The sequence below is a fragment of the Anabrus simplex genome, chromosome 1 (genome assembly GCF_040414725.1).
Source record: "Anabrus simplex isolate iqAnaSimp1 chromosome 1, ASM4041472v1, whole genome shotgun sequence".
Taxonomy (NCBI): domain Eukaryota; kingdom Metazoa; phylum Arthropoda; class Insecta; order Orthoptera; family Tettigoniidae; genus Anabrus; species Anabrus simplex.
The window spans coordinates 405,928,267-405,952,295 of record NC_090265.1 but is presented as its reverse complement, the minus strand read 5'-3'; the positions used below and the strand labels follow the sequence as shown (position 1 = coordinate 405,952,295).

Sequence of the window (24,029 nt, the reverse complement as noted above, 5' to 3'; positions counted from 1 at the left end):
TTATTTGCTTGATAAATTGAGTTGTTTTTGAGAAAAAGCGGAAGAAAAGGAGTACTGGTTACGGAAAGAGACAAGCGTTCTCATTTGAATCTTAAAAAATCACAAATACAAATGAAGACTTTCGAACTTTTCTGCGAATGCCGGACATGGAATATGCGTAGTCATTTGTTAAAAATGGTTTCCCCATTGGTCACAAACCAAGATACACACATAAGAAATGCAATCACTGTAGCTGCACGGATTGTAGCTACCTTTCGAAACTTAGCTACGGGAAGAAGTATGGAGTTTTCAAGTTCCAATGACAATTTCCCCTCAAGCTCTGGGAAAGATAATCCAGAAGGTTGCAAAACCATCTACCAGGTCCTCAAGGACTAGTATATAAAATGAGTATTAGGTGTATTGTATTCTTCTCCTTCATGCAAGATTATTGTTATTATTATTATTATTATTATTATTATTATTATTATTATTATTATTATTATTATTATTACCGCTAACATGCGATTGCATTAGATTAAGTTGGTTAAGTACATCGAAAGGAATATGTCCCTAACTTTGTCAGGGTAAATAAATATAATATTCGTTTGACTGTCTCTGTATTTGTTTTCTCATTTTCACTCAGGCCAGAGCAAATTGTAGTTTCCACGGAAGTCCCAGTCTCATCCATAGCTGTGACAATATGTAAACTGCTGGAGTATGGGTCGTGCTAAATAATGACATTCGGAGCATGACCAGTGCGTCTGAGTGTTATGAGAGGTATTGCTCATAGGTTTAGTCGTGCTACAGTAGTGCACTGTCTGGCCCAGTGAGGAAACAAATGGCAAGCGACCTCACTCCTCATCTTGCCTAGTACGCCTTATTTTGGTGTTGTCATTGATTTTTGTGGTTTCCTATAACTGCATAGCTTTTGGTGGTGCTATTTGAGGATCCAACCAGTCTGTGGGCTGATGACCTAATAGACAGTACAGTATGAAGTGTACAATGGCCAGAAAGACCATGTTCCCACCGCTCACTACACACGTAAACATGGTTCATCGCAAGCCGCTCCACGAACTAAGTTTTGCAATTCACAGAAATCTAAGTTCGCCACGAATGCGATTTATGAGACTGTGCATTCAAGCGACCTCGGTTCATTGAACTTTAACGAAAAACAAATTTGCCGAGCGATGTTCCAAAGTGGGCACACAACTCATTTTTACATACATTTTGCAGTGTTCTAAGTGTTGTATCCGTGTTAGGCAAACTAAACAGCTTGAAGTTATATTAACCGAGTCGACACTAAAAAATAAAGAATGGCTTCATTCTATTAAAATATAAAAACTTATAAACCAACAACTCGCAATTTTCAACGAGATTCAAATGGGACAAGTAACAATATGTCATGTTAAGCCGAGTTCACATTTGTATCAGATCAGCGTATCTATATAATGATCGGGCTTGTGAAAATGCGCGTCCACACTTGTATCAGATCACCGTATTTGTATCACGATCGGCCTTGTGAAAACAGAGTTCTATATTAAGATCGTGTATCACATATTATGATACAATGATGGGATCGGAGATGTTCCCACCGAGAGTCGGTCTTTTGCCGTCGCATCAAAAGGAAGATACGTGATAGAGATTCGGACAGTGTGAACGGAGCGTTTCCCCGACCAGCAATCCGTATCATCGCTTCGACTGCTGCGCATGCTCAGAGCCCCCGACACTCTTCTCTTCGCCCCTACCCTGTTCACCGTCCTTCCGACTTCGTTCAGTTTTGCATGAATCTTTTTTTGGGATCTTCCGATTTGAAGAAAAATAGATTCTGAGTGGTTCATGGAAAAAATTCAACAGTGGATAAGTTATTATCAACAAAAGACCATTTTGCGGGACCCAAAGTAGCCGCACCATAGTAATCGGTTGAGAAAAAATGACGTATAGGAGGAAATATCGGATGACGCAGTATTAAAGTGTTCGGAGGGAGCCATGTCGAATCGTGTAAAAATAATCTGTTCTCGGCTCTTAGAAGAGCTCGTAGCAGCCCACTATAAGCTGAAGGGACATTGTCACTATATTGGAACTAACACACAACTGATGATACAAGACCGATGGGCGGAAAACTGGCAGATACGCATGCAGCCTTGTCAAAAGACGGTTGTATCATGGTCGCGTATCAATTCTTGATACAGATACGCTGATCTGATACAAGTGTAGAAACACCTAAAACAGAGTTAGGCCTATGTATCAAAATCGTGTATCAAATGTGATACAATGATCGGATCGGAGAAGTTCCCACCGATAGTAGGTCTTTCGCGGTCGTATCAAAGGAACGATACGTGGTACAGATACGGACAGTGTGAACGGAGCGTTCCCTCGATCAGCATTCCGTATCATCGCGTCGTGTGCTGCGCATGCTCAGAGCAACCGTCACTCTTCTCTATTCACCGTCTTTCTGACTTCGTTTAGTTTTGCATCAACCTTTGTTTGAGGATCTTCCGATTTAAAGGAAAAATGGATTCGGAGTTGTCCGCGGAGAAAAGGTTTAACAGTTGATAAGTTATTATCAACAAAAGACCATTCTGTGGGACTCAAAGGATCCGTACCATTGTAATCGGTTGAAAACGAATGACGCATGGGAGGAAATCGTGAATGACGTTGGGAGCCCTATCGAAATGTGCAAAAAGAACATGGAGTATTTGCTCGCGGCTCTTAGAAGAGCTGGCAGCAGCCAACTCTAGCTGGAGAGCCATTGTCACTATATCGGAGCCAACACTCAACTGATGATACAAGACCGATGGGTGGAAAAGAAATAGATACGTGATACAGATCGGGCAGCTTTGTCAAAGCACGGCTGTATCATGATCGTGTATGAATTCTTGATGCAGATACGCTGATCTTACACAAGTATGGACCCACCTTTAGACGTTGTCTGTAGTCCAAATGCCTCGAAAGAAGCCTCCAAGAAAACTTTCATCAGAGTTATGTTGCGAAACTAATTTTTTCGGTGCCTAGCGGACATGTAAGAAACTAGATGTCGAATTGTTGCGCGAACCCCGTGTACTCACATCGTCGTTGGAAAGTAACAATCGGATTGGACCTGGCAAAACGACCGTGGAGACTCCCACCTGATAAATGATAGTTGCAAAACTTCATTACGCTACCATAGTCTAGATGTGATCTTACTTTCCCTCTTTCCCTCAGTTGACTCAGGACGAAATTGCAATTTAGAGGGTACGTTTTTATCCCCTTTTTAACTGTCCTGATGTTATTGTTGGACGGTATTTCCTAAACTATGTATCCAGTCAATGTTGACCAATGTATTAAATACATTTTAGTATTTTATGTAAGGTAGGTTGGTTATCCTGAGTACGTGATACTAACTTGTAGGATTCCTGCAAGATATAGCAAATAATTTAGATTCAGGAGATCAAATGGACCAACGAACTGGAATATAGTACATAGAGTGGCTATAGCAGCTTGATTAGCGCTCCGGGCGGAGGCAAGCAACACTACGGGCGCCATGATATAAATGTATCAGCTAACGACAACAGCTGTCTAGAGCTAATTGAGTAATGTAGCATGTGTGTCAGTTCATCGTTAATAAAAATTGTTTTGTACTTCGGCTTTATTTATTGTAGCGGAAATATGCCTACATTCTGTTTCGCATGCTTTGTTCGAACAAAACACACAGTGTATTTTAGTTCAGCTAAGTTAATTTCTTTTCTAAAGAAGGCTACATATATTGAAGGATCATCTTAATTTTCGCCACTTTAAAGTACAAAATCTCGTCACAGGTTCTCACTACAAGACAAATAGCTGACTAGGTAGTGGGCGAATAACATGAAGAGAGACAAGTGGATCGCAAGCAGCAAAGTGCTCTCTGTTCAGAACATTGTGTCCAACCCTTGTCCCATTTCTCTACGGGGTCGGGTGTTTAGTTAATGATAGGAGACGTTAGCTGGCCAAGGCATTACCAACAGTTTAGAGTAATTACACTTCTCATCCATACGTAATAGTGGAGAAACAGAAATAATCCCAATGCAGAGCAATTTAGTTCTGTATACAGGAAGGGTTTACTGGGATAGATTGACCCATCGACAGAAAGTGATGCTTCTCTTATCTATGTACTACGGTTCCTTCTGATGACAGCACCTCTACTGGTCATGATTACTGTGCTACAAAATTATGAGTCATTCACCAAATACTCTGAAGAAGATGTTGAGTACCGTACATAGCATGAAATGTCATCCGTGAGGCGAGAAAGAAAATAAAATGCCACGACTGTCTGAAGGTTATGTTTGCTCAGCATTCCGAAGAGAAGAAAGAACTTATTGCCTAGAAAGATATACAATATAGTCTCTTTATCCAGCTCATGATGTGAAATAGTCACGTGGTTGAAAAAGTGTACAGAAAAAAGCCACATCGCGAAGATGTAATATAAACCTTACGTTAAAGTTACAGACTAATGTTCTCTCGTTAGTTGCAGGGCAGTTGTTTTACAGTAACGGCAATGTATTTACTGCTCCGAGTTCAGTGAGGAAACCCATTGCACCAGCATAACAAAACATCTCTTAAAGTAGCATTTTAAACTAGGTTGCACCACAGGTACAGAGCTATTACACAATAACTGAAAGCAATAACCATATGGCAGATATACAGAAAGTTAATACTTTTCATGGGACAATGAATCAGAGCTAGAAAATACGTATCGGTTCATATGAATGAGAGATTTTTCGAATCGAGAAATGTGACTATTAATAGATCAATACAAAATTCAATTTGTTTAGTGTAAATTTTATGTATGTGTATGTTATAAAAATGTTACGTAGTAAGATCGCCTTTGAAATGTATGCTAATTCATTAAAGTTTGTTTAATTTTCTTGGCTGTTTACATACGCATCCTAATCCATAATCTTGTATCGTAGGCCTAGATCCTTCAGCATGTTGATAAATTGGAGATGTGTGAATATCTCCTCATCTTTGTGGTAAAACAATGATTGATTTAATCATTCTTATCAATGTATCGCTTCAATTAAAAACAAATTGTAACTTATTTTGTGTCTTCTATTTTACGTTACAGTACATTGAGATTCTGTAGGAAACCTCTGCTTAGCAAAAACTTATACGCATCAAATAGTTACGCTTTCCATCCGATATTTTCATCATCAACTCAAATAATCTCCGAGTGTTATACTTAATGAATAAGATGTGTGTGAAAATGTCTCATTTTCCCGCTCTGATCCTCACTCGCTTACACAGCGTTCCGCCTACGGAGGTACATTTAAGACATGGCGGCCGCCAGTTTAACTTTCTTAAAAGATGGCAACGTGATAACCAATCTATGTATTATCAAGACCGATTCCAATCCTCAAACCTTAATGTTACTCTCGATCGCTCAAAGATGGCGAATCGAGTAGCCGGTTATGTTGGAAATGTGGGTTTGTTTTGGTTTGTTGTTTTCGTGTGTAGTAGGTGTAATTTCATTAAAGTTGACAATAAATATTGGTTTCGTTCTAGAATATAAGTGTGCGAGTGTATTTATATGAGCCAGTGGACACTTAGGATCTGTAATTATACGCAGTAATGTGAGAATGTATTACTTTGTTTTGATCGCGTAGTGAACCAGGCTTAAGACTAACTATGGCAATGCCTCTCATACAACTATTCTTAAGATTTCTATGGAATAAAACATTAAGGGAGAAATGGATTAGGAATATACACCGTCATTATTTTGGAGTCGATGACAAAAATGTAGTGTACATACATCATTTCGAGAATAAGTCTGATGTTGGGGAAGACTTTTCTCTAATTCTAAACGGTGAACCTATTCGTGTTCCTCTAAAAATATTAATTTAGATAGAAGATAATTGATATTATGATATTCCATCAGTGTCTATGTCCTTCAAAGTGTCGAGTGATTTAGATGCAAGTGTAATTTACAATAATCTATGCCTGCCTGCGGAAATATTTGGCTGGGTCTTGGAGTATAGCAAAAAATATAAGTGTGACAGATGGAGCAATTTGTATACTGTTACACAGAAGAAATCGTGACTTGGAGGGATTAATTGGGTTTGTAACGCAGGGTTTCACACTGCAAAACACCTTCCGATTTATACTGTGGTTATCTGTTATCAAGGAGATCACCGAACTAAAGCTCGTCCATTATATCGTCGCTTCACCGGTAAAACGTTGTATCCCACAATACTCTTCCTATCCATTATTCTCCTTAAGACTGGTCACGCCTCCCAGCCACATATGGATACGCAGTCCATCAGAACAATGTCCGTTGTGTTCGTTTTCCTATGTCGACGATTAAACGAAAATGAACCTTACATGTATTGTACACTAGGAGTGCGTAAATACGTAATGCAAACGTACATTCCTACAGTACGGTACTGTAAGGTTCATTTTCCTTTACACATGGGCATAGGAAAATGAACACAACAAAATTTGTTCTGATGGACTGCATATTCATACATGGCTGGGAGGCGTGACCAGTCTTAAGGAGAATAATTGATAGGAAGAGCTTTGTGGAATACAACCTTTTACCGGTCGAGCGACGATATCTTTAGTGCCTGAACGTTTCATTACTAAGGCTACCAGCATTATGTGAAGTGCTACTATGCCGTATGTCAACGTTATGTTAGCGTTACCAGAGCCATTCAATGGGTTAACATAATTATTTCGGATGTACTTGGGCTGAGTGACTCAGACGGTTAAGGCGCTGGCCTTCTCGCCCCAGGTTGGAAGGTTCTATCCTGGCTAAGTCCGGTGGTATTTGAAGGTACTCAAATATGTCAGCCTCGTGTCGGTAGATTTACTGGCACGTAAAATAACTGCTGCGGAACTAAATTCCGCACTTCGGCGTCTCCGACTACTGTAAAAGTGTCAGTCGGACGTAAAGTCAGTAATATTATTATTTCGGATGTACTTGCCTTTCATTGGGTGATCAATATAAGAAATTGTCAACCAATTCAAAACTAAGGTAACAAATTGTTTCATAGTTCTCATAAGAGCGAATGAATTGAGGAATTTCGCACCTTAATTTACTTTGAAACATTCAAAAATTATGTTGTATAATTTTAACCTTTTTATCGTGTATTTTCATCTATCCAGCGAAATGAAATCTAAGAGAAAACGCTATTTGACTAACTGAAATTTCTTGTTGTTATCTTTTCTGGTAGAATATGTGTGATTGTAGTTGATTATTTGTGATCGGCAGTTGTTACCGATGTGTTTTTGTGCGTGCGACAGTGGTTTGCCGTGTGTTGTTACAATTGTCATGTTAAATTACCGCCATTAAACGTGTTATTTTCGAGTTTGCCAATCCCATCAATCCGGCTACTTCGGCCGCCATTTTTTTAATATTACGGTCTGAGGATTGAAGTCGGTCTAGCTCCTTGAAATGGACTGTATCGCTATTGACGTATTGGCTTTTGATAAGGTAGATCATGGGAGATAGCTGATGAAAATGAGGGCTGTTGGACTAAACGAAAGAGTGGCTGAATGGGTGGATATATTTCTAGAAACTACAACTCAGATAATTAAAACAGGTTAAACATTCTATCATCCAGTAACGATTAACAGGGGGATTCCGCAGAACAGATGATGATGCTTGTTGTTTAAAGGGGCCTAACATCGAAGGTCATCGGCCCCCCGCGGAACAGATTATTGGATCTTTACGTTTTCTTATATATAGAAATAATATGAGTAAATAATTCCAATCAAAGAATCGAAGGATCAAATAATCAAAGAACTGTAATCTGCTTTTTGCACATAATGTTATAGTGTATGGGCCGTCCTGGCGGTGTAATAGTAGCGTGCCTGCCTCTTACTCAGAGGCTCTGGGTTCGATTCCCGGTCAGGTTAGGTATTTTTACTGTACCTGGTTCTGAGGGCTGGTTCGAGGTCCACTCAGCCTACGCAATTACGATTGAGGAGCCATCTGAAGGTGAGATAGCGGCCCCGGTCTAGAAAGCCAAGAATAAAGGCCGAGAGGATTCGTCGTGCCGACCACACGACACCTCGTTATCTGCAGGCCTTGGGGCTGAGCAGCGGTCGCTTGGTAGGCCATGGTCCTTCGGAGCTCTTGCGCCATGGTGTTTCGTTTGGTTTGGTCATAGTGTATGGAGTAATAGATTAGTTACAGGATTGTGAGCGATTGCAAAAGGACCCCGATAATGATGCGAAATGGACAGCAGACAGTGCTGTGATGGTAAGCGGGATAAAAAGTCAGGGTTTGTTTTACCAAGAGGAAAAGTTCCCTCAGTTTTAACAACTGTATTATGTTACTGGCTTAAAGTACCTCACATCCACTGAGGTGTTAATACAAGGAATGATCATCATTGGGGTAATCGCATTCACGAGCTAGTAAATAAAGGTTCAAATATCTTCATATGGTTATGAGAATATTTAAGGGTGTGAGGATGTAAAGGATAGGGTGTGTAACCCTAGTCAGAACCCAATTAGAGTACGTTTGCAGTGTATGGGGCCCTCACCAGGACGAGAACTGGAAAACAATTCAGAGGAAAGCAAGGCGTTTTGTTCTGGATGATTTCCGAAAAAGGAGTAGTTTTACGGAAATATTGCAAACTTTAGGGTGGGAAGACTTGAGAGTAAGGAAACGGTCTGCTGGTATCTTTCGAGCTGTCAGTGTAGAAATGGCCTGGAATGACAGTGGACGAATAAGCTTGAGTGGAGCTTTTAAAGGTAGGAAAGAACATAATATGAAAGGTGGAAATTCAAGAGCATAAATTGGCGCACATGTTCATTTATAGGAAGAGGAGTTAGGGAATTGCATCATTTAGCACGGGACATGTTCGATAAATTTTCATGTTCTTTTAAGTAATTTAAGAAAAGACTAAGCAGACAACTGAATACGAATGCACGCGTCTATTTTTATATGTAGTTGGCCACTTTCAACCCCCATATCTACAACAACACCACAGCTACCGACACGCAACTACCATAGTGCACAATGGAAAACTCGAGGCTACTACCACCCACAAACACCACTGGTCTGCGGTGGGCATTTCGATGGCTTACTTCTAAAACCTCGTATGTCCCAATGCTCATCCTACCCATTATATTCCTTGAGACTGGTCACGTCTCCCAGTCCATCAGAATAATATTCGTTGTGTTCATTTTTCTATGCTGATGTGTAGATACCATATTGTAGGGATGTTGTGTATATGACCAATTTACGGACTCCAAACGTATAATGTATTTGAGGTTCATTTTCCTTTACACTTTAGCATAGGAAAATGAACACAAGGCAAATCGTTCTGATGGGCTGCATATCGATATGTGGCTGAGAGGGGTGACAGCCTTTAGGAATACAAAGGATAGGAAGAGCATTGAGAGATACGAGGTTTTAGAAGTAAGCCATCAATTTGTGGCTGCAAGATGAAATATACGAACACACACGTCTATTTTTATGTATAGTCGGCCAATTTCAACCCCCCATATTTCCCACACCATCACAGCTACCGACACAAAACCACTACAGTGCACGATGGGAGACTCCAGGCTACCACCGCACACAAACACCAGTGGTCTGCGGTGGTTAGTTGTGGCTGCACGGTGAAATATACGAACACACGCGTCTATTTTTATATATATAGTTGGTCACTTTCAACCTCCCACATCTACCACACCACCTCCGCTACCGACATGCTACTATTATAGTGCAAGATGGGAGACTCGCGGCTACTACGACACACAAACACCAGTGGTCTGCGGTGGTTAGTTGTGGCTGCAAGGTGAAATATACGAACACACGCGTCTATTTATATATATATAGTTGGTCACTTTCAACCTCCCACATCTACCACACCACCTCCGCTACCGACATGCTACTATTATAGTGCAAGATGGGAGACTCGCGGCTACTACGACACACAAACACCAGTGGTCTGGGGTGGATAGTTGTGGTTGCAAGGTGAAGTATACGAACACACAGGTCTATTTTTATATGTAGTTGGCCAACTTCAACCCTCATATCAACCACACCTACACAGCTACCGACACGCAACCACCATATTACACGATGGGAAACTCGAGGCTACTGCCACATACAAAACACCAGTGGTCTGCGGTGGTTAGTTTTAGCTTTCTTTCTTAACCTGTTTACCCTAAAGGATTGGCTTTTCCCTCTGACTCAGCGAGGGATCCCACCTCTACCGCCTCAAGGGCAGTGTCCTGGAGCGTGAGACATTAGGTCGGGGGATACAACTGTACCTCGCCCAGGCGGTCTCACCTGCTATGCTGAACAGGGGCCTTGCGGGGGATGGGAAGATTGGAAGGGATAGACAAGGAAGAGGGAAGGAAGCGGCCGTGGCCTTAAGTTAGGTACCATCCCGGCATTTGCCTGGAGGAGAAGTGGGAAACCACGGAAAAACACTTCCAGGATGGCTGAGGTGGGAATCGAACCCACCTCTACTCAGTTGACCTCCCGACTCCGTTCCAGCCCTCGTACCACTTTTCAAATTTCGTGGCAGAGCCGGGAATCGAACCCGGGCCTCTAGGGGTGGCAGCTAATCACACTAACCACTAAACCACAGAGGCGGACATATTTTTATATACAGTATATAATATAGATTTAACTCAAGGCAACAATGGCCAATCTGGTATCAGAATCCATAAGAATATCAGGAAAGCTTGTCAATCAACAGCTGTATATCGCCACATATTATCGTTTACTTGTTAACACTATATGCACTTGCATTTTTATAAATTCATAGGAGTAGCGAACTGAGAAATTTTAATAATACATTTGACCCCAGACCGCACAATCAACAGGACGTAACTGTGTTATTCTGATGAAGTTGGTAACAGACATATTGGGAGATTGCAGCTCAAAGAGTTTAATTGGAAAAAATAACATATTCCGTGCTGTTATTTTATATAGGCTATGAATACCTGTGTATTTGATGTATTTTATATTTATGCACTTTTATCTTTATATTTACTGCCCGGATCCATGGCTAAATGGTTAACATGCTGGGCTTTGGTCAAGAGGGTCTCTGGTTCGATTTCGGGCAGGGTCTGGGATTTTGATCTTAATTAGTTAATTCCGATGGATCGGGGGTTTGGTGTGTGTGTGTGTGTTTATTTGTTTTAAGCATTAGAAATCATCCTCACAGATGCGCAGGTCTCCTGTACGGTGTCAACTCGAAAATATTCACCAGGCCTCTGTAGTTATTTTGTAGTTATTTGATAAATAGTCAAAATAAAAATGAATCGAGCTCCAGATTCTCTCTAGATAAATTCTAGAACACTTATTATATTAGTACAGAAAATAAGTCTTGTATTTATCGTGTTCAGTATTTATAGATTGTATGTTCGTTCTTATTTTCTCCGCAGAGGGTTCCCTGCTGCGCTGGGGAGTCTCAGGGTGCTGGAGATGAACTGGATGACCGAGCTGAAGAGAATCGAGAAGGGGGCCATGTCTACACTGACATCACTGGAGGAGTTTTACTGCTCACACAACCATAAACTGGCCCATATCGACGCAGATGCTTTCCGTCATGACATCACCGAGGATACCCCACATATGTGGCCACCAATGAAGAAGGTGAGGAGGTTTTGTTCTGTGTGCGGTCTACATAATCATTTCTTGGTCGGCGGGGTTGCTCTCACCTCCATGATGTTAACAAACAAACAAACAAACAAACAAACAAACAAACAAACAAACAAACAAACAAACAAACAAACAAACATGACGCAACAGCCTGTAAGGGTTTTGGCCTGCCAAGACGACTTCCGCCCAGCCAGATTGCCTACATCTACTGAAGTGACACGTAGTCAGCACAAAGACATCCTCAGTTGTATTGCTTGGCTCTCTCGACCAGATCCGATCCACTGCCTCTCGTATCAGAGCGCTCCTCACTTGATCACAAGGGTGAATGAATTCCGTTCCAGCCTTTAGTTCAGAATTAAAATTCCTGGACTGGTCTGGATTCGAACGCGCGGCCTCCGGATAAGAATCAGGAACTCTACACCTTTGTTAGAAAATAAACCGAAGTTGAATAACATAACCATCGTCAACAAACTATAGGTACAGGCTGTATTATAACTATACCGACAAAGAAAATCAGGGATGCTCTCCTTGTTACGTTAAGAACAATGGTGCAATCGGATTGGCGGAGAAAATGTGTTTTTCTTTTCGAGAAAATGAGACTTCCTGGCGCGCGATTCCAACTGACAAAGGCAAATCATCAGATATTTCGATGTCCATTTTCACTGGCGAATCACTGTCGGTATTGCCTGTTGTCATACAGTGGAACTGTTTTGGAATCGCCACGAATTGAGGGGAATTTCTCAAGGCAATATTATTGAACCTTTATATGTATATAAATGATATGAGTAAACAAGTGGAATCAGAGGTAAGGCTTTTTGCGGCTGATGTTATTCTGTATAGAGTAATAAATAAGTTACAATATTGTGAGAAACTGCAAAATGACCTCGATAATGTTGTGAGATGGACAGTAGGCAATGGTGTGAGGATAAACGGGGTTAAAAGTCAGGTTGTGAGTTTCACAAATAGGAAAAGTCCTCTCAGTTTTAATTACTGCGTTGATGGGGTGACAGTTCCTTTTGCTAGTTGCTTTACGTCGCATCGACACAGATAGATCTTATGGCGACGCTGGGATAGGAAAGGCTTAGGAGTGGGAAGGAAGCGGCCGTGCCCTTAATTAAGGTACAGCCCCAGCATTTGCCTGGTGTGAAAATGGGAAACCACGGAAAACCATCTTCAGGACTGCTGATAGTGGGGTTCGAACCCACTATCTCCCGGATGCGCCCCCACAGCTGCGCACTCCTAACCGCACTGCCAACTCGCTCGGTTAAAGTTCATTTTGGGGATCATTGTAAGTATCTAGGTCTTAATATAAGCAAAGATCTTCATTGGGGTAATCACATAAATATGATTGTAAATTAAGGCTACAGATCTTTGCACATGGTTATGAGGGTATTTAGGGGTTGTAGTAAGGGTGTAAAGGAGAGGGCATATAAGTCTCTGGTAAGACCCCAACTAGAGTATAGTTCCAATGTATTGGACCCTCACCAGGAAAACTTAATTCAAGAACTGGAAAACATCCAAAGAAAAGCAGCTCGATTTGCTGTGGGTGATTTCCGACAAAAGAGTAGCGTTACAAAAATGTTGCAAAGTTTGGGCTGGGAAGACTTGGGAGAAAGAAGACAAGCTGCTCGACGAAGTGGTATGTTCCGAGCTGTCAGTGGAGAGATGGCGTGGAATGACATCAGTAGACGAATAAGTTTGAGTGGCGTCTTTAAAAGTAGGAAAGATCACGATATGAAGATAAAGTTGGAATTCAAGATGACAAATAGGGGCAAATATTCGTTTATAGGAAGGGGAGTTAGGGATTGGAATAACTTACCAAGGGCGATGTTCAATATAATTCCAATTTCTTTGCAATCTTTTAAGAAAAAAGAAAACTCGAACCAAACCCCACGGCACTTAACGCCCTGGAAAAGTGTTTGGCCTGCCCAGCGACCGCTGCTCAGCCCGAAGGCCTGAAGATTACGAGGAGCCGTGGGGGCCTCCGGGCGAGGCAGGCACGCTACCTCTACACCACGGGGCCGGCTCAATCATTTAAGCAAAGGCTAGGGAAACAACAGGTAGGGAATCTGCCACCTCGGCGACTGCCCTAAATGCAGATCAATAGTGACTGATTGATTGATTGATTGATTGATTGATTGATTGATTGATTGATTAATTTTCTTTTGTCATTTTCTGATATTCCACTTGTATAAATATATGCTTCGACAATTTTCTTTCTCAACTCACTTTTTATTTCTGTGCCTTCTGTCGTGACCTCACATATTTGTAAGTCGTGATGGATTTTCACCTATGGGTCTACCTGTTCTTCTGGAATGTGACGACTTTCTTTGCTATTCGTTTTGTGTCAATAATAATAATAATAATAATAATAATAATAATAATAATAATAATTCAATCTAAATAAAGTCATGAATAATGTGAAATGTTGTGAACCGTTGTTTGTTTCCTCTTTATAGCTCCACCTGAGGAGTAACGAACTGTCTTCCTTGGACGAGGGTCTTCTGGGCAACTGGGAGGTCATGGAGGAAATTGATATCGAAGACAACAACTGGATGTGTGACTGCAACAACCAGTGGATTGTCAGCAAACTAGAGCTCATCATCAACAGAACCAAACCAGAATACACCAGGTTCACAACGTAAGTGTCTGCAATAACACATAAATAAGTAATTATACAGCGGGTCCCACAAGGTTCAGTAAGTGGTCCTCCTGCTCCTGGTGTGCAGGCAGGCGGATTTCGAGTATGTTTAGCGTCATATAAATGTCATATTAATGTTCTTAGGAGACAAAGTAGGGGTCCCCAAACTAAGAAAAACGTAAAAATTAAGCAATTTACTCAATTGTGACGAATGTTGAAGGGATAAAGTGCCAGGAAAGATTACAAATTGTGAGTATTGGATGGCTCTAACAAACTAAATTTTTTTTCGAAAATCACTTCCGGCCTATATGCAGTTCCATAGAAACGCCTAAAATCGCTTGATCTTTACTCGTTTTCTATTTTTATTCAAATCCTAGCCAAATTAACTTATTTACATAATTATTTCTGTAATGTATTCCTTGTTTCAATAATCCCAGGCATTTTTTGAAAAATCTATACACCGAATGTAGTTATAAAGGCTTAAGTGAAACTCTGCATTGACTCACATTAGCGCTCGTAGTGGTGCTTAAGTGAAGCAATGCACTGACTCAATTTGCACTCGTAGTGGTAGAAAAAGGCAAACTGCTAATCTAATAGGCCGGATAACGATGATTAAGAAAAGGATTGTAATTATTAGGAATAAATAAAGAATATATTCTCATAGCTCATAACACTAGGATATTTGTAACATTGAGTTGCTTGCCTGAATGACTAGAACTGTGGATTTTTTTGTTACGAGGGACATTCCTTCTGTAAATGCAGAGTTCGGCAAGGGTCGTCACAACAGCACCTGCTGTCAGAACATGAGTACTCGTTTTCGGTACTCGGTTTCCCATCTAACTGCTTCGGCGGTGGTGCAGAGGTATAGTTGCATTGTTCGTCAAGAACCCGCCGTAAATTCTTCCAGAGTACATGTAGTTTATTTGAGTGAATGTATGAGTGAATGACTTATACATGAAATCAAATAATATAATGAAATGTATCTTAAGTTATTTCTGCGTTTCACTGCTTTAGATTGTGTATATTTGCTCCTAAGAACAGAGAAGAGTACAGAATGTAACATAGTAATATGGTTCATATTGAAATGAGATTGTAACATTCAGTTTATTTCTATATACCTCCTATTCATCAGTTAATTTTAATTTAAGCTAGAGGGAGAAAAGAGACCTAACTTCACCATTTAATAAATAAATAAATAAATAAATAAATAAATAAATAAATAAATAAATAAATAAATAAAAAATCGCTACCAGTTCAGTAGAAGTGACGAAGCATTTTCTACGTACTGCTAACTGGTCTGTTGCTGTGCAGAAATACGACATCTGTCCACAGCAACTCGGTCACCTTCAGATGTATCTCACTGTATACACCTCTTATACAAAGTGTTGCTGCGCGACATATACATATTGTAACAAATAAAACACCGTCTATTTTATTACTGTAATTTATTTCAGGATGACCCAATAAATGCACAAAAACACAGATACACACAAATTTAATCAACCATGAATGGCCATACTTACTAATTGCTGTCTATTTCCAAGTCTCTCTTCCTTACGACACAGCAGGTGGTCCAGCCCCTTGCTATACCTTGGGACGGTTAATCCTTACTTTCACTTTCCCCAAGTCCAGTCACCTCATACAGCAACTGTGTGTAGACCACTGGATCTGAAGTCAGGTATACGGGCTACGCAACACACGATGACTATTCCTTGGTTCGACTCCAGAGACAGTCCAGCGAATCACATAGTCACTTGCAGTGAACAACCAAACAGCGACAGCTCAACAGTGTTCAAGAGCAGGACCTACTCATAACGACGAACATTAACACAGGTCCATTTACCCGATAGCGGCTTCCCTCGCTAACTCACGGCGACCCTCAGCCCACATAAATACACAGTACTCTCAGGTAGTACACAGTCTCCGTTCCGCACGTCGTCTGCAGTCCAGCTATTCGCTTGACACTCCGACACCAACAACCACAGCTCCTGGCTTAGACCTCGGTGGGACACTAGCGATAGCCAACACCTCTGTCGTCCTCAGCCCAGCCACCGAACCCCAACACACTGAGTCTCACATTGACTCCACCACGCAGTCCAACACAGGCTCCGAGTCCAGCACTGACTGACTATCCGCGGTTAGCCTCCTTTTTTATAGCTCGTGTGATGTGAACCCGAACATTCACGAGGTGGCTAGAGGCCAGGAAACTCACAGGTAAGCCGGCCGACGAGAACAATACACGGAAATACCAGCCATGCTCTCCAGGCCGGCTGGAAGCTCCCCGGTCGGCTGATTCTCTAGTCACTTCCAGGAAGCACCAAAAGGGGCTGCCACAGGCCTGGCACGTAATACTATAATCCATTTCATGTTTACATTCCTCATACAGCGCTTTTTTCTTCCGTTGCAGAAGTATAATGATTTATCACGCGACTTTGGATAAGATTTATCACGAGAGCTCGGAAGTATAAACATTTAACTACAACCAATAATGCAAGGATATTATCGATAACTTAAGAATGACAAATATGTATCTTAACATAAAATATAAGGATTTAAATAATTATAAATAACTTTAGGTCCGCCTCTGTGGTGTAGTGGTTAGTGTGATTAGCTGCCACCCTTGGAGGTCCGGGTTCGATTCCCGGCTCTCCCACGAAATTTGAAAAGTGGTACGAGGGCTGGAACGGGGTCCACTCAGCCTCTGGAGGTCAACTGAGTAGAGGGGGGTTCGATTCCCTCCTCAGCCATCCTGGAAGTGGTTTTCTGTGGTTTCCCACTTCTCCTCGAGGCAAACGCTGGGATGGTACCTAACTTAAGGCCACGGCCGCTTCCTTCCCTCTTCCTTGTCTATCCCTTCCAAAGTTCCCATCCCCCACAAGGCCCCTGTTCAGCATAGCAGGTGAGGCCACCTGAGCGAGGTACTGGTCATCCTCCCCAGTTGTATCCCCGACCCAGAGCCTGAAACTCCAGGACACTGCCCTTGAGATAGTAGAGGTGGGTTCCCTCGCTAAGTCAGAGGGAAAAACCAACCCTGGAGGGTAAACACATTAAGGGACACTGGGACTGAAATTTTGGCAAAATATATGAAAAATATTGATTTTTGGTTTTTTCCATATTAATATGTCCCTAACCTCTGCGGATCAGATAGCAGTGTTTTTATCCGAATTCCGCCATTTTTAAAGCTCTAGCGTAGCTTTTAAATGCCTGGCGTGCAGTCCTTTAAACGCCCACTTTCGTTCGACTCGCGATCAGCGCATATTAGTGGTGTATTCAAGCAGATTTCTCGATTTCATTTCATAGGAATAATTCAAAAAGGCCTCCTACATCTGTCTCTCTGCATTGTGCTGCTTTCTAGTGGAGAAAGTAGACACTTTTACTACGTAAACTATATAAGAACTACAAAAGTTTTAACAAACCGAATGAAAATTACAGGTGGTGTTGTGACCTTGCATAATATATTGAGTATAATTTTTAGGCCTATTTTCGAAGACAATGATTACTCATTAAAGAAATATTTAATAGTTTCGATATTTCAACATTATGTATGACTATTTCCGTACTTGCCATGTGCAAATCCTGTTTGTTTACAAACAAGTTGTTTTCCAGTTTGATTGTATTGAGGTGTGCGAGTATTTTCTACTATTGTTTGGTGCTGTTCTGTGGTGAAATGCATACAGTAAGTTCTCGGTGGCATAAGCCAAAATCCAAAAGTAAGAGAAAACGAGAAATTTCTTTGAGATTATCAGCTACTCGGTGGAAATCAGCTGGCAATACAGGTTATGAGCATAGTGATGTTCAGAATGAGAAGGTAGTTGAAAGTCAACATAATGAAGCACCCAGCACATCCCAGAGTTCAGGACATGAAGGTAACAATAATTCCAAGAGTGTTGACAAGTTAGCTTTATTTCAGAAAGATGATCATAAAACTAGGCCTAATATTCACCCACCAGGTAGTGAGTATATTTTGATTCACTCAAGTACATTGGATGAACTGGTAAAGAATTTAAATTGCAGTGAATGTGGAGAAACAACATTAACTATTCAAGTAAGGGAAAGACATGGTCTAGCATGTAAATTGTGTGTGAAGTGTACTAGATATGGATTCTGTCCAACCCAGACTTATTCAAGTCCTCGTGTTAAAAGTAACTCCAAATCCCAGAGGCCCCCTTTTGATGTGAATAGGAAGAGTGTGGATGGCTTTCTAAGCTTAGGTGTAGGACATAGGGGTATGGAAAAGTTCTGTGCTGCAATGGGAATGCCTAGCATTGATTCTAAGACATTCACCAAGCACATGACTATTTTAGCAGCTCATGCTAAATTATTGAAAGAGAATTGTCTGTCCCAGTCAAGTCAAATTGTAAGAAGAGCATATAGAACAGTTGATGGTAATACAGGAAGTAACACTGTTATTGACATTTCTGTCTCCTATGATGGTACGTGGCACAAGAGAGGACACACTTCTGCGTATGGTATTGGCATAGTGATAGATTTATTAACAGGGTTAGTTATAGACTATGAAATACTGTCTAAGTACTGTACTAAATGTGTTATTAGCACTGCTGAACTTGGGGCTGACTCCCCAGAATTTCATGTATGGCATGTCTGTCATGTAAAGAGTGGGGAATGTGAAAAGAATCATGAAGGTAGTTCTGTGGCAATGGAAATGTGTGCAGCTGAAATTTTATGGAAACGTTCAGTCACAAATTATCAGATGAGATACACCACCATCCTGTCAGATGGTGATTCCAAAACCTTTAATCATTTAGTCTCTAAAAGTGTGTATGGTAGCAGTACCAGTACAGTATTAAAGAAGGAGGAATGTGTCAACCATGTAGCAAAGAGAATGGGAACAGGCTTGCGACAGGTGGTACAGACTTGGAAGCTGAAAGGTGTACAACTTGGTGGTCGTACAGGTGGTCTTACCAATGCCACGATAACAAAACTTACAAATTATTATAGGAATGCAATAGTACAGAACATAACAAATATTGCAGATATGAAGAAAGCAGTGTATGCCACTCTATGCCACTACATGTCAACTGACAGTAAGCCCCAGCACAGGAAGTGTCCTGAAGGTTCTGAGTCTTGGTGTTTTTACAATCGAAGTATCGCAGCAGGTAAAACACCACAGAGCCATGACAAAATGGCTGTAAGGCTTTCAGAACCTTTAGTTGTAAAGATTATGCCTGTTTATCAAAGGCTAGCATCAGATGAGCTATTGTCCAGATGCATCCGGGGTGCTACTCAAAATCAGAATGAGTCTCTGCATTCTGTTATCTGGAGGAAGTGCCCAAAAGAGATTTTTATTTCACGGAGGAGACTTGAAATTTCTGTTTGTAATGCTGTAGCAGAATTCAACATGGGGTGTAGTGCAACAAGAGAGCTGAAATCAGGAATAACACAAACTTCAGTATCTCATGTCACAGCTCAAGCACTTAAAAGATGTGACAGTCGCAGGAAGTATGAAAGTATGCGGTCATCAATGGAGAAGTGAAAGGCATGTCGACGGAAGGTGAAACTGACCAAAATGAAGAAGGAGGCTGCAAAACAGAAGAAGGAGGGTGTCACCTATGCTGCAGGACAGTTCTAATGTCTTTGGTGAGCTGAAACCTTGTAAATTGTCCATTACTTTAGAAAATTGCTTTTTTCTCTGATTCACTTTTTCAGGCATTCAAAATGTTACATGCGTCATAAATCTTATGGTATTGCTTTCAAAATGTGCATATATTATCTTCATTGCAATGACTATAAACCTGCGGATCGATTTTTGGATTGCACTTTTGGTCTGGCTGCAAAAAATTTTCAAACTTAAAAAAATGAAGATTTTTTGTAGAATAAAACTTGGATATGAAAAAAAAATTGTTTCTTCATACTCATTAATGCAATTCAAAAAAGAATCCGTAGGTTTCTTCCAATTGTTTTAGTGCAATAGAATATTACCTAAAAATTACACTATCTTGATTGGTTTAACGCGGCAGACGTTTATAAATCTTGAATAATTTGCACATAAAAAAGTACAAAATAATTAATATCTCAAGAACTAATCAACTTGCAATGCTCAACTTTCCCACAGTGGTTTACATTATGACTATTCATAAGCATATAAAATTTCAAAGCTGTACCTCACTTTATATAGAATTTGGAAATTTCAGTCCCAGTGTCCCTTAAGAAGAAGGAATAAATAACTTTAGAATAGAATACCTAAAATCACTTACCAAACGTAGAATAAATAAATAAATAAATAAATTGCCGATTATGCTGTGTTCACAGGTTTCTGAAGTGACTTTTTAAAGCACCGAGTTTTGCCAACAGTTACATTGATTTCCTTCCGAGTGTTGTAGTTTTGCTATCCTGTTTCAGATGCAAACAACCTGAAGAAATGAGGGGGAAGCGAATGTTCGATCTGGAGGTTCGCCACTACCACATGCGTTGTTTGGACGCTGACGGAAACCATCCTGAACGCGACGGCATGTTGCTCATCGGGGTGTTGGTAGGAGTGTTGCTAGCAGTGCCCGCTACGGTGGCATTAGTGCTCTTCTTCCGCCATCGTATACCCTGGATACGGTCCGGCCCAGCAGCCTACTCTCGAGCGTTCTACAACGCAGCAGACGACTACTAAACGTAGGACAGTTTAGTCTACAGCTATGGGTCTTGGACTTCAGTGCACCAGCCATGAGAGCAACATTGCATTTAATTTGAGTTCTGTGTTTTAAATTTGACTGAGAAGAGAGGATCGCAAAATTGCGGTGTCAATTGCAACGAAACTTTCAGCAAAGAACGATAATGCATCCAAATGAGCAAGTGTAAAATACTATGTTAAACCACCACCAGCAAAACCCAGGGGCTGGGGGACCCCTAAAATGTATACAATCAAAACATCGGAAGGACCGTTTACAACTTGACATATATTTTGTAAGGGCTCGAAAGAGACATATGAACACAACAACAAATATACAAATTAGGCTCTTGGTGTGTGTCTTTTTGAAGTCCTTTTAATGCAGAATTCTTCCAGCTTCCTTCCTCTTTCATTCCTTTATTCCAATCCAAATTCTCCTACTATATTACCTTCTCTTCCTTGGCCTACCACTGCATTCCAGTCTTCCATCACAGTTAAATTCTCATCTCCTTTGCATACTGTATTAAATATTCGATCTCTTCATATATTTCGATTTCTTCATCATCTACTGAACTAGTAGGCATATAGACCTGGTCTATTATGGAGGGCATTGGTTTGGTGTCTGTCTTATCAAATAATAATTCATTAACTATGTTGGTCATAGCAGCTTACCTGCTGCCCTATTTATTCATTGTTAAACCAACTCCTGCATTTCCATTGTCTGATTTTGTGTTGATAATTCTGTAGTCACCTGACCAAATATCCTGCTCTTCCACCGACATACTTCACTTATATCAACTTCCTTTTCAAATTCTCTGACCTAGTAGCTCATTTAGTGCAGTTCGTCCCATCTTCTAACCTGTTTCTCTACCACAACGACAGATGCATGTTCTCGGGAGTAAGTTAGGCTATAGTTTCCCGATGTTTTCAGCCGTGTAACAGTATCATCATAACTAAGACGGAATATGTTGGTCGCAAATACCACCGTCAGTAGCCTTGAAGATGGTCTTCCGTGGTTCCTCACTTTCATACCACGCAAATGCTGGGGCTGTACCTTAATTAAGGCCATTGCCGCTACCTTCCCAATCCTAGGTCGTTCCCATCTTTACGTCTCCGAAACCTTAGGTGTGTTAGTGCGACGTTAAACCAGTACAAAATAAAAAAAATAAACATAGCTAAGCCATGTTAAATATGATTACAAGGTCATATAGTAAATCATGGAGACTGTCGCCCTTGCATCTTCCGAAAGGGTGCTACCCCACTTTCGACAAATGCCCATCCGATATGGTTGTACCTGCGGCACAAGCCTCCTTACCACGTGGTTTACAGGAGAGGGATGCCTTAGTATATGATTGAACATTTACTTAGATAATGTGTAAGAAAAATGAGTACCGTGTTTTATACGTGTATGGAGGAGTTGCATGTATATACGAAACAACAAGTCCTATAAACCTATTTATGGAACAGTCCTTGTACATGCTTAGTCAACGTTATGATGATAAGACAGATTTGACTAAAAACACAGCTGATTTTTAGACAAGTAGACTACAATGACATTCAGGAACGTTGCAGATATACCGTGTAGTAAAATGAGTTGATGGATATAACAGTATACAGTGACAAAACTACGCGGTGTACTGCACGCTTTCCAGATCTCACTCTTGTGAGGTCTACCGAAACTTACTACATTGCTTTGGATATATTATCCTTGTATGCTGAAAGTTTCGCTGTTTCTCTTCAAAAACTGTACGACTATCCCTTGTAAGAACACACTGAAGCTTCAGTGTCTCTCATCACTTTATGGAGTGATTTGAAGCATTTCTCCGTGTCTTCTCTTCTTATGTTAAGTACTATGCATGCTATTGTAGTCAACATGTTATCCCTCCTCCCTCCACACACTATCCTACAAAATTAGGTGAATGTTTAAAAGCCGTATTAACTCGCATTTCTTCCGGGCAAATTTCACCAAATAGGTCTCTTCCTATCATTTCGATGTAAAAATTCGAGATCACACCTGTCCATATTACTACCACTTTTTTTTGCTATTTGTTTTACGTCGCATCGACACAGATAGGTCTTACGGCGACGATGGGATAGAAATGGCCTAGGAATGGGAAGGAAGCGGCCGTGGCCTTAATTAAGGTACAGCTGGTGTGAAAATGGGAAACCACGGAAAGCCATCTTCAGGGCTGCTGACAGCGGGACTCGAACCCACTATCTCCCGGATGAAAGCTCACAGCCGCGCGCCTCTAACCGCACGGCCAACTCGCCCGGTATTACTACCACTATTGCTTTACAATACATCATTTAGAATATTCGTAATTATTCCTTCCTACGGCGTAGAGTGCCTGAGATTATTGAATGTTGTCCTTCGGTGTCCCGGCTCAATCCGGTAATATTTGACAGTGAAATACGCCGGCCTCGTGCCAATATATTTATTATTATCATTTGGCACAGGCCAGAGTAAAGTGTAGCTTTCACCGAAGTCCCAGTCTCATCCATGGCTGTGACAATATGGAAGCTGCTGGGGTATGGGTGGTGCTGAGTAATGGCATTCAGAGCACGACTAGTGCATCTGAGTGTTATGAAAGGTGTTGCTCATAGGGTCAGTCGTGCTGCAATAGCACTTTCTGACCCAGTGAGGAAAGCAATGGCAAACTACCTCACTCCTCGTCTTGCCTAGTACGCCTCATTTTGGTGCTGCCATTGGTTTTTGCTGTTTCCTTATAACCGCATAACCTTTGGTGGTGCTATTTGAGGATCCAACCAGCCTCTGGGCTGATGACCTAACAGACAGACAGACAGATCATTTATCAATAGGCCACCTGTGGGCCACGTCTACACAATCTTCCTTCTGTCACGCAGACTGATACCCTTCTCTTTACACTCTCGCCAAAGATTCTCGAGTCTTTGACTTCTTCTTGCCCGAGATGTTCCGTGGCTTCGCATGTTGCTCTTCAGACGCATCCCTCATTCCCGCAACCTTCTTCCTAAATGATGTCCTTTATTTTATATCCTCTTCCTTGATACCTATTTCTGCCAAGTCATTGTGCACCTTTGTAAGCCATCCCGGTTGTTTTTTCCTCTTTTCCTGCAGAAGTATCCTGTTGGCCAATCTCTCAGGATTCATTCTTTTGATATGCCCATAAAACGCCAGTCTCCTTTTCCTCATCACAGTCGTGATTCTTTCTATTGTCTTTGGTTTTACATCC

At 41.1% G+C, this 24,029-nt stretch overlaps 1 protein-coding gene across 1 annotated transcript in view; it reads left to right on the top strand.

Annotated features, from left to right (window-relative positions):
* The window catches only part of LOC136856858 (leucine-rich repeat neuronal protein 1), an 81,036-nt gene extending 57,775 nt beyond the window's left edge, over positions 1 to 23,261 (top strand). The window contains exons 5-7 of the mRNA XM_067135056.2: positions 11,344 to 11,554; positions 14,020 to 14,201; positions 20,562 to 23,261. Coding sequence (XP_066991157.2) covers positions 11,344 to 11,554; positions 14,020 to 14,201; positions 20,562 to 20,820 — 652 coding nt within the window. The 3' untranslated portion in view covers positions 20,821 to 23,261. The remainder of the gene's footprint in view (positions 1 to 11,343; positions 11,555 to 14,019; positions 14,202 to 20,561) is intronic.
* Positions 23,262 to 24,029: the final 768 nt, after the last annotated feature.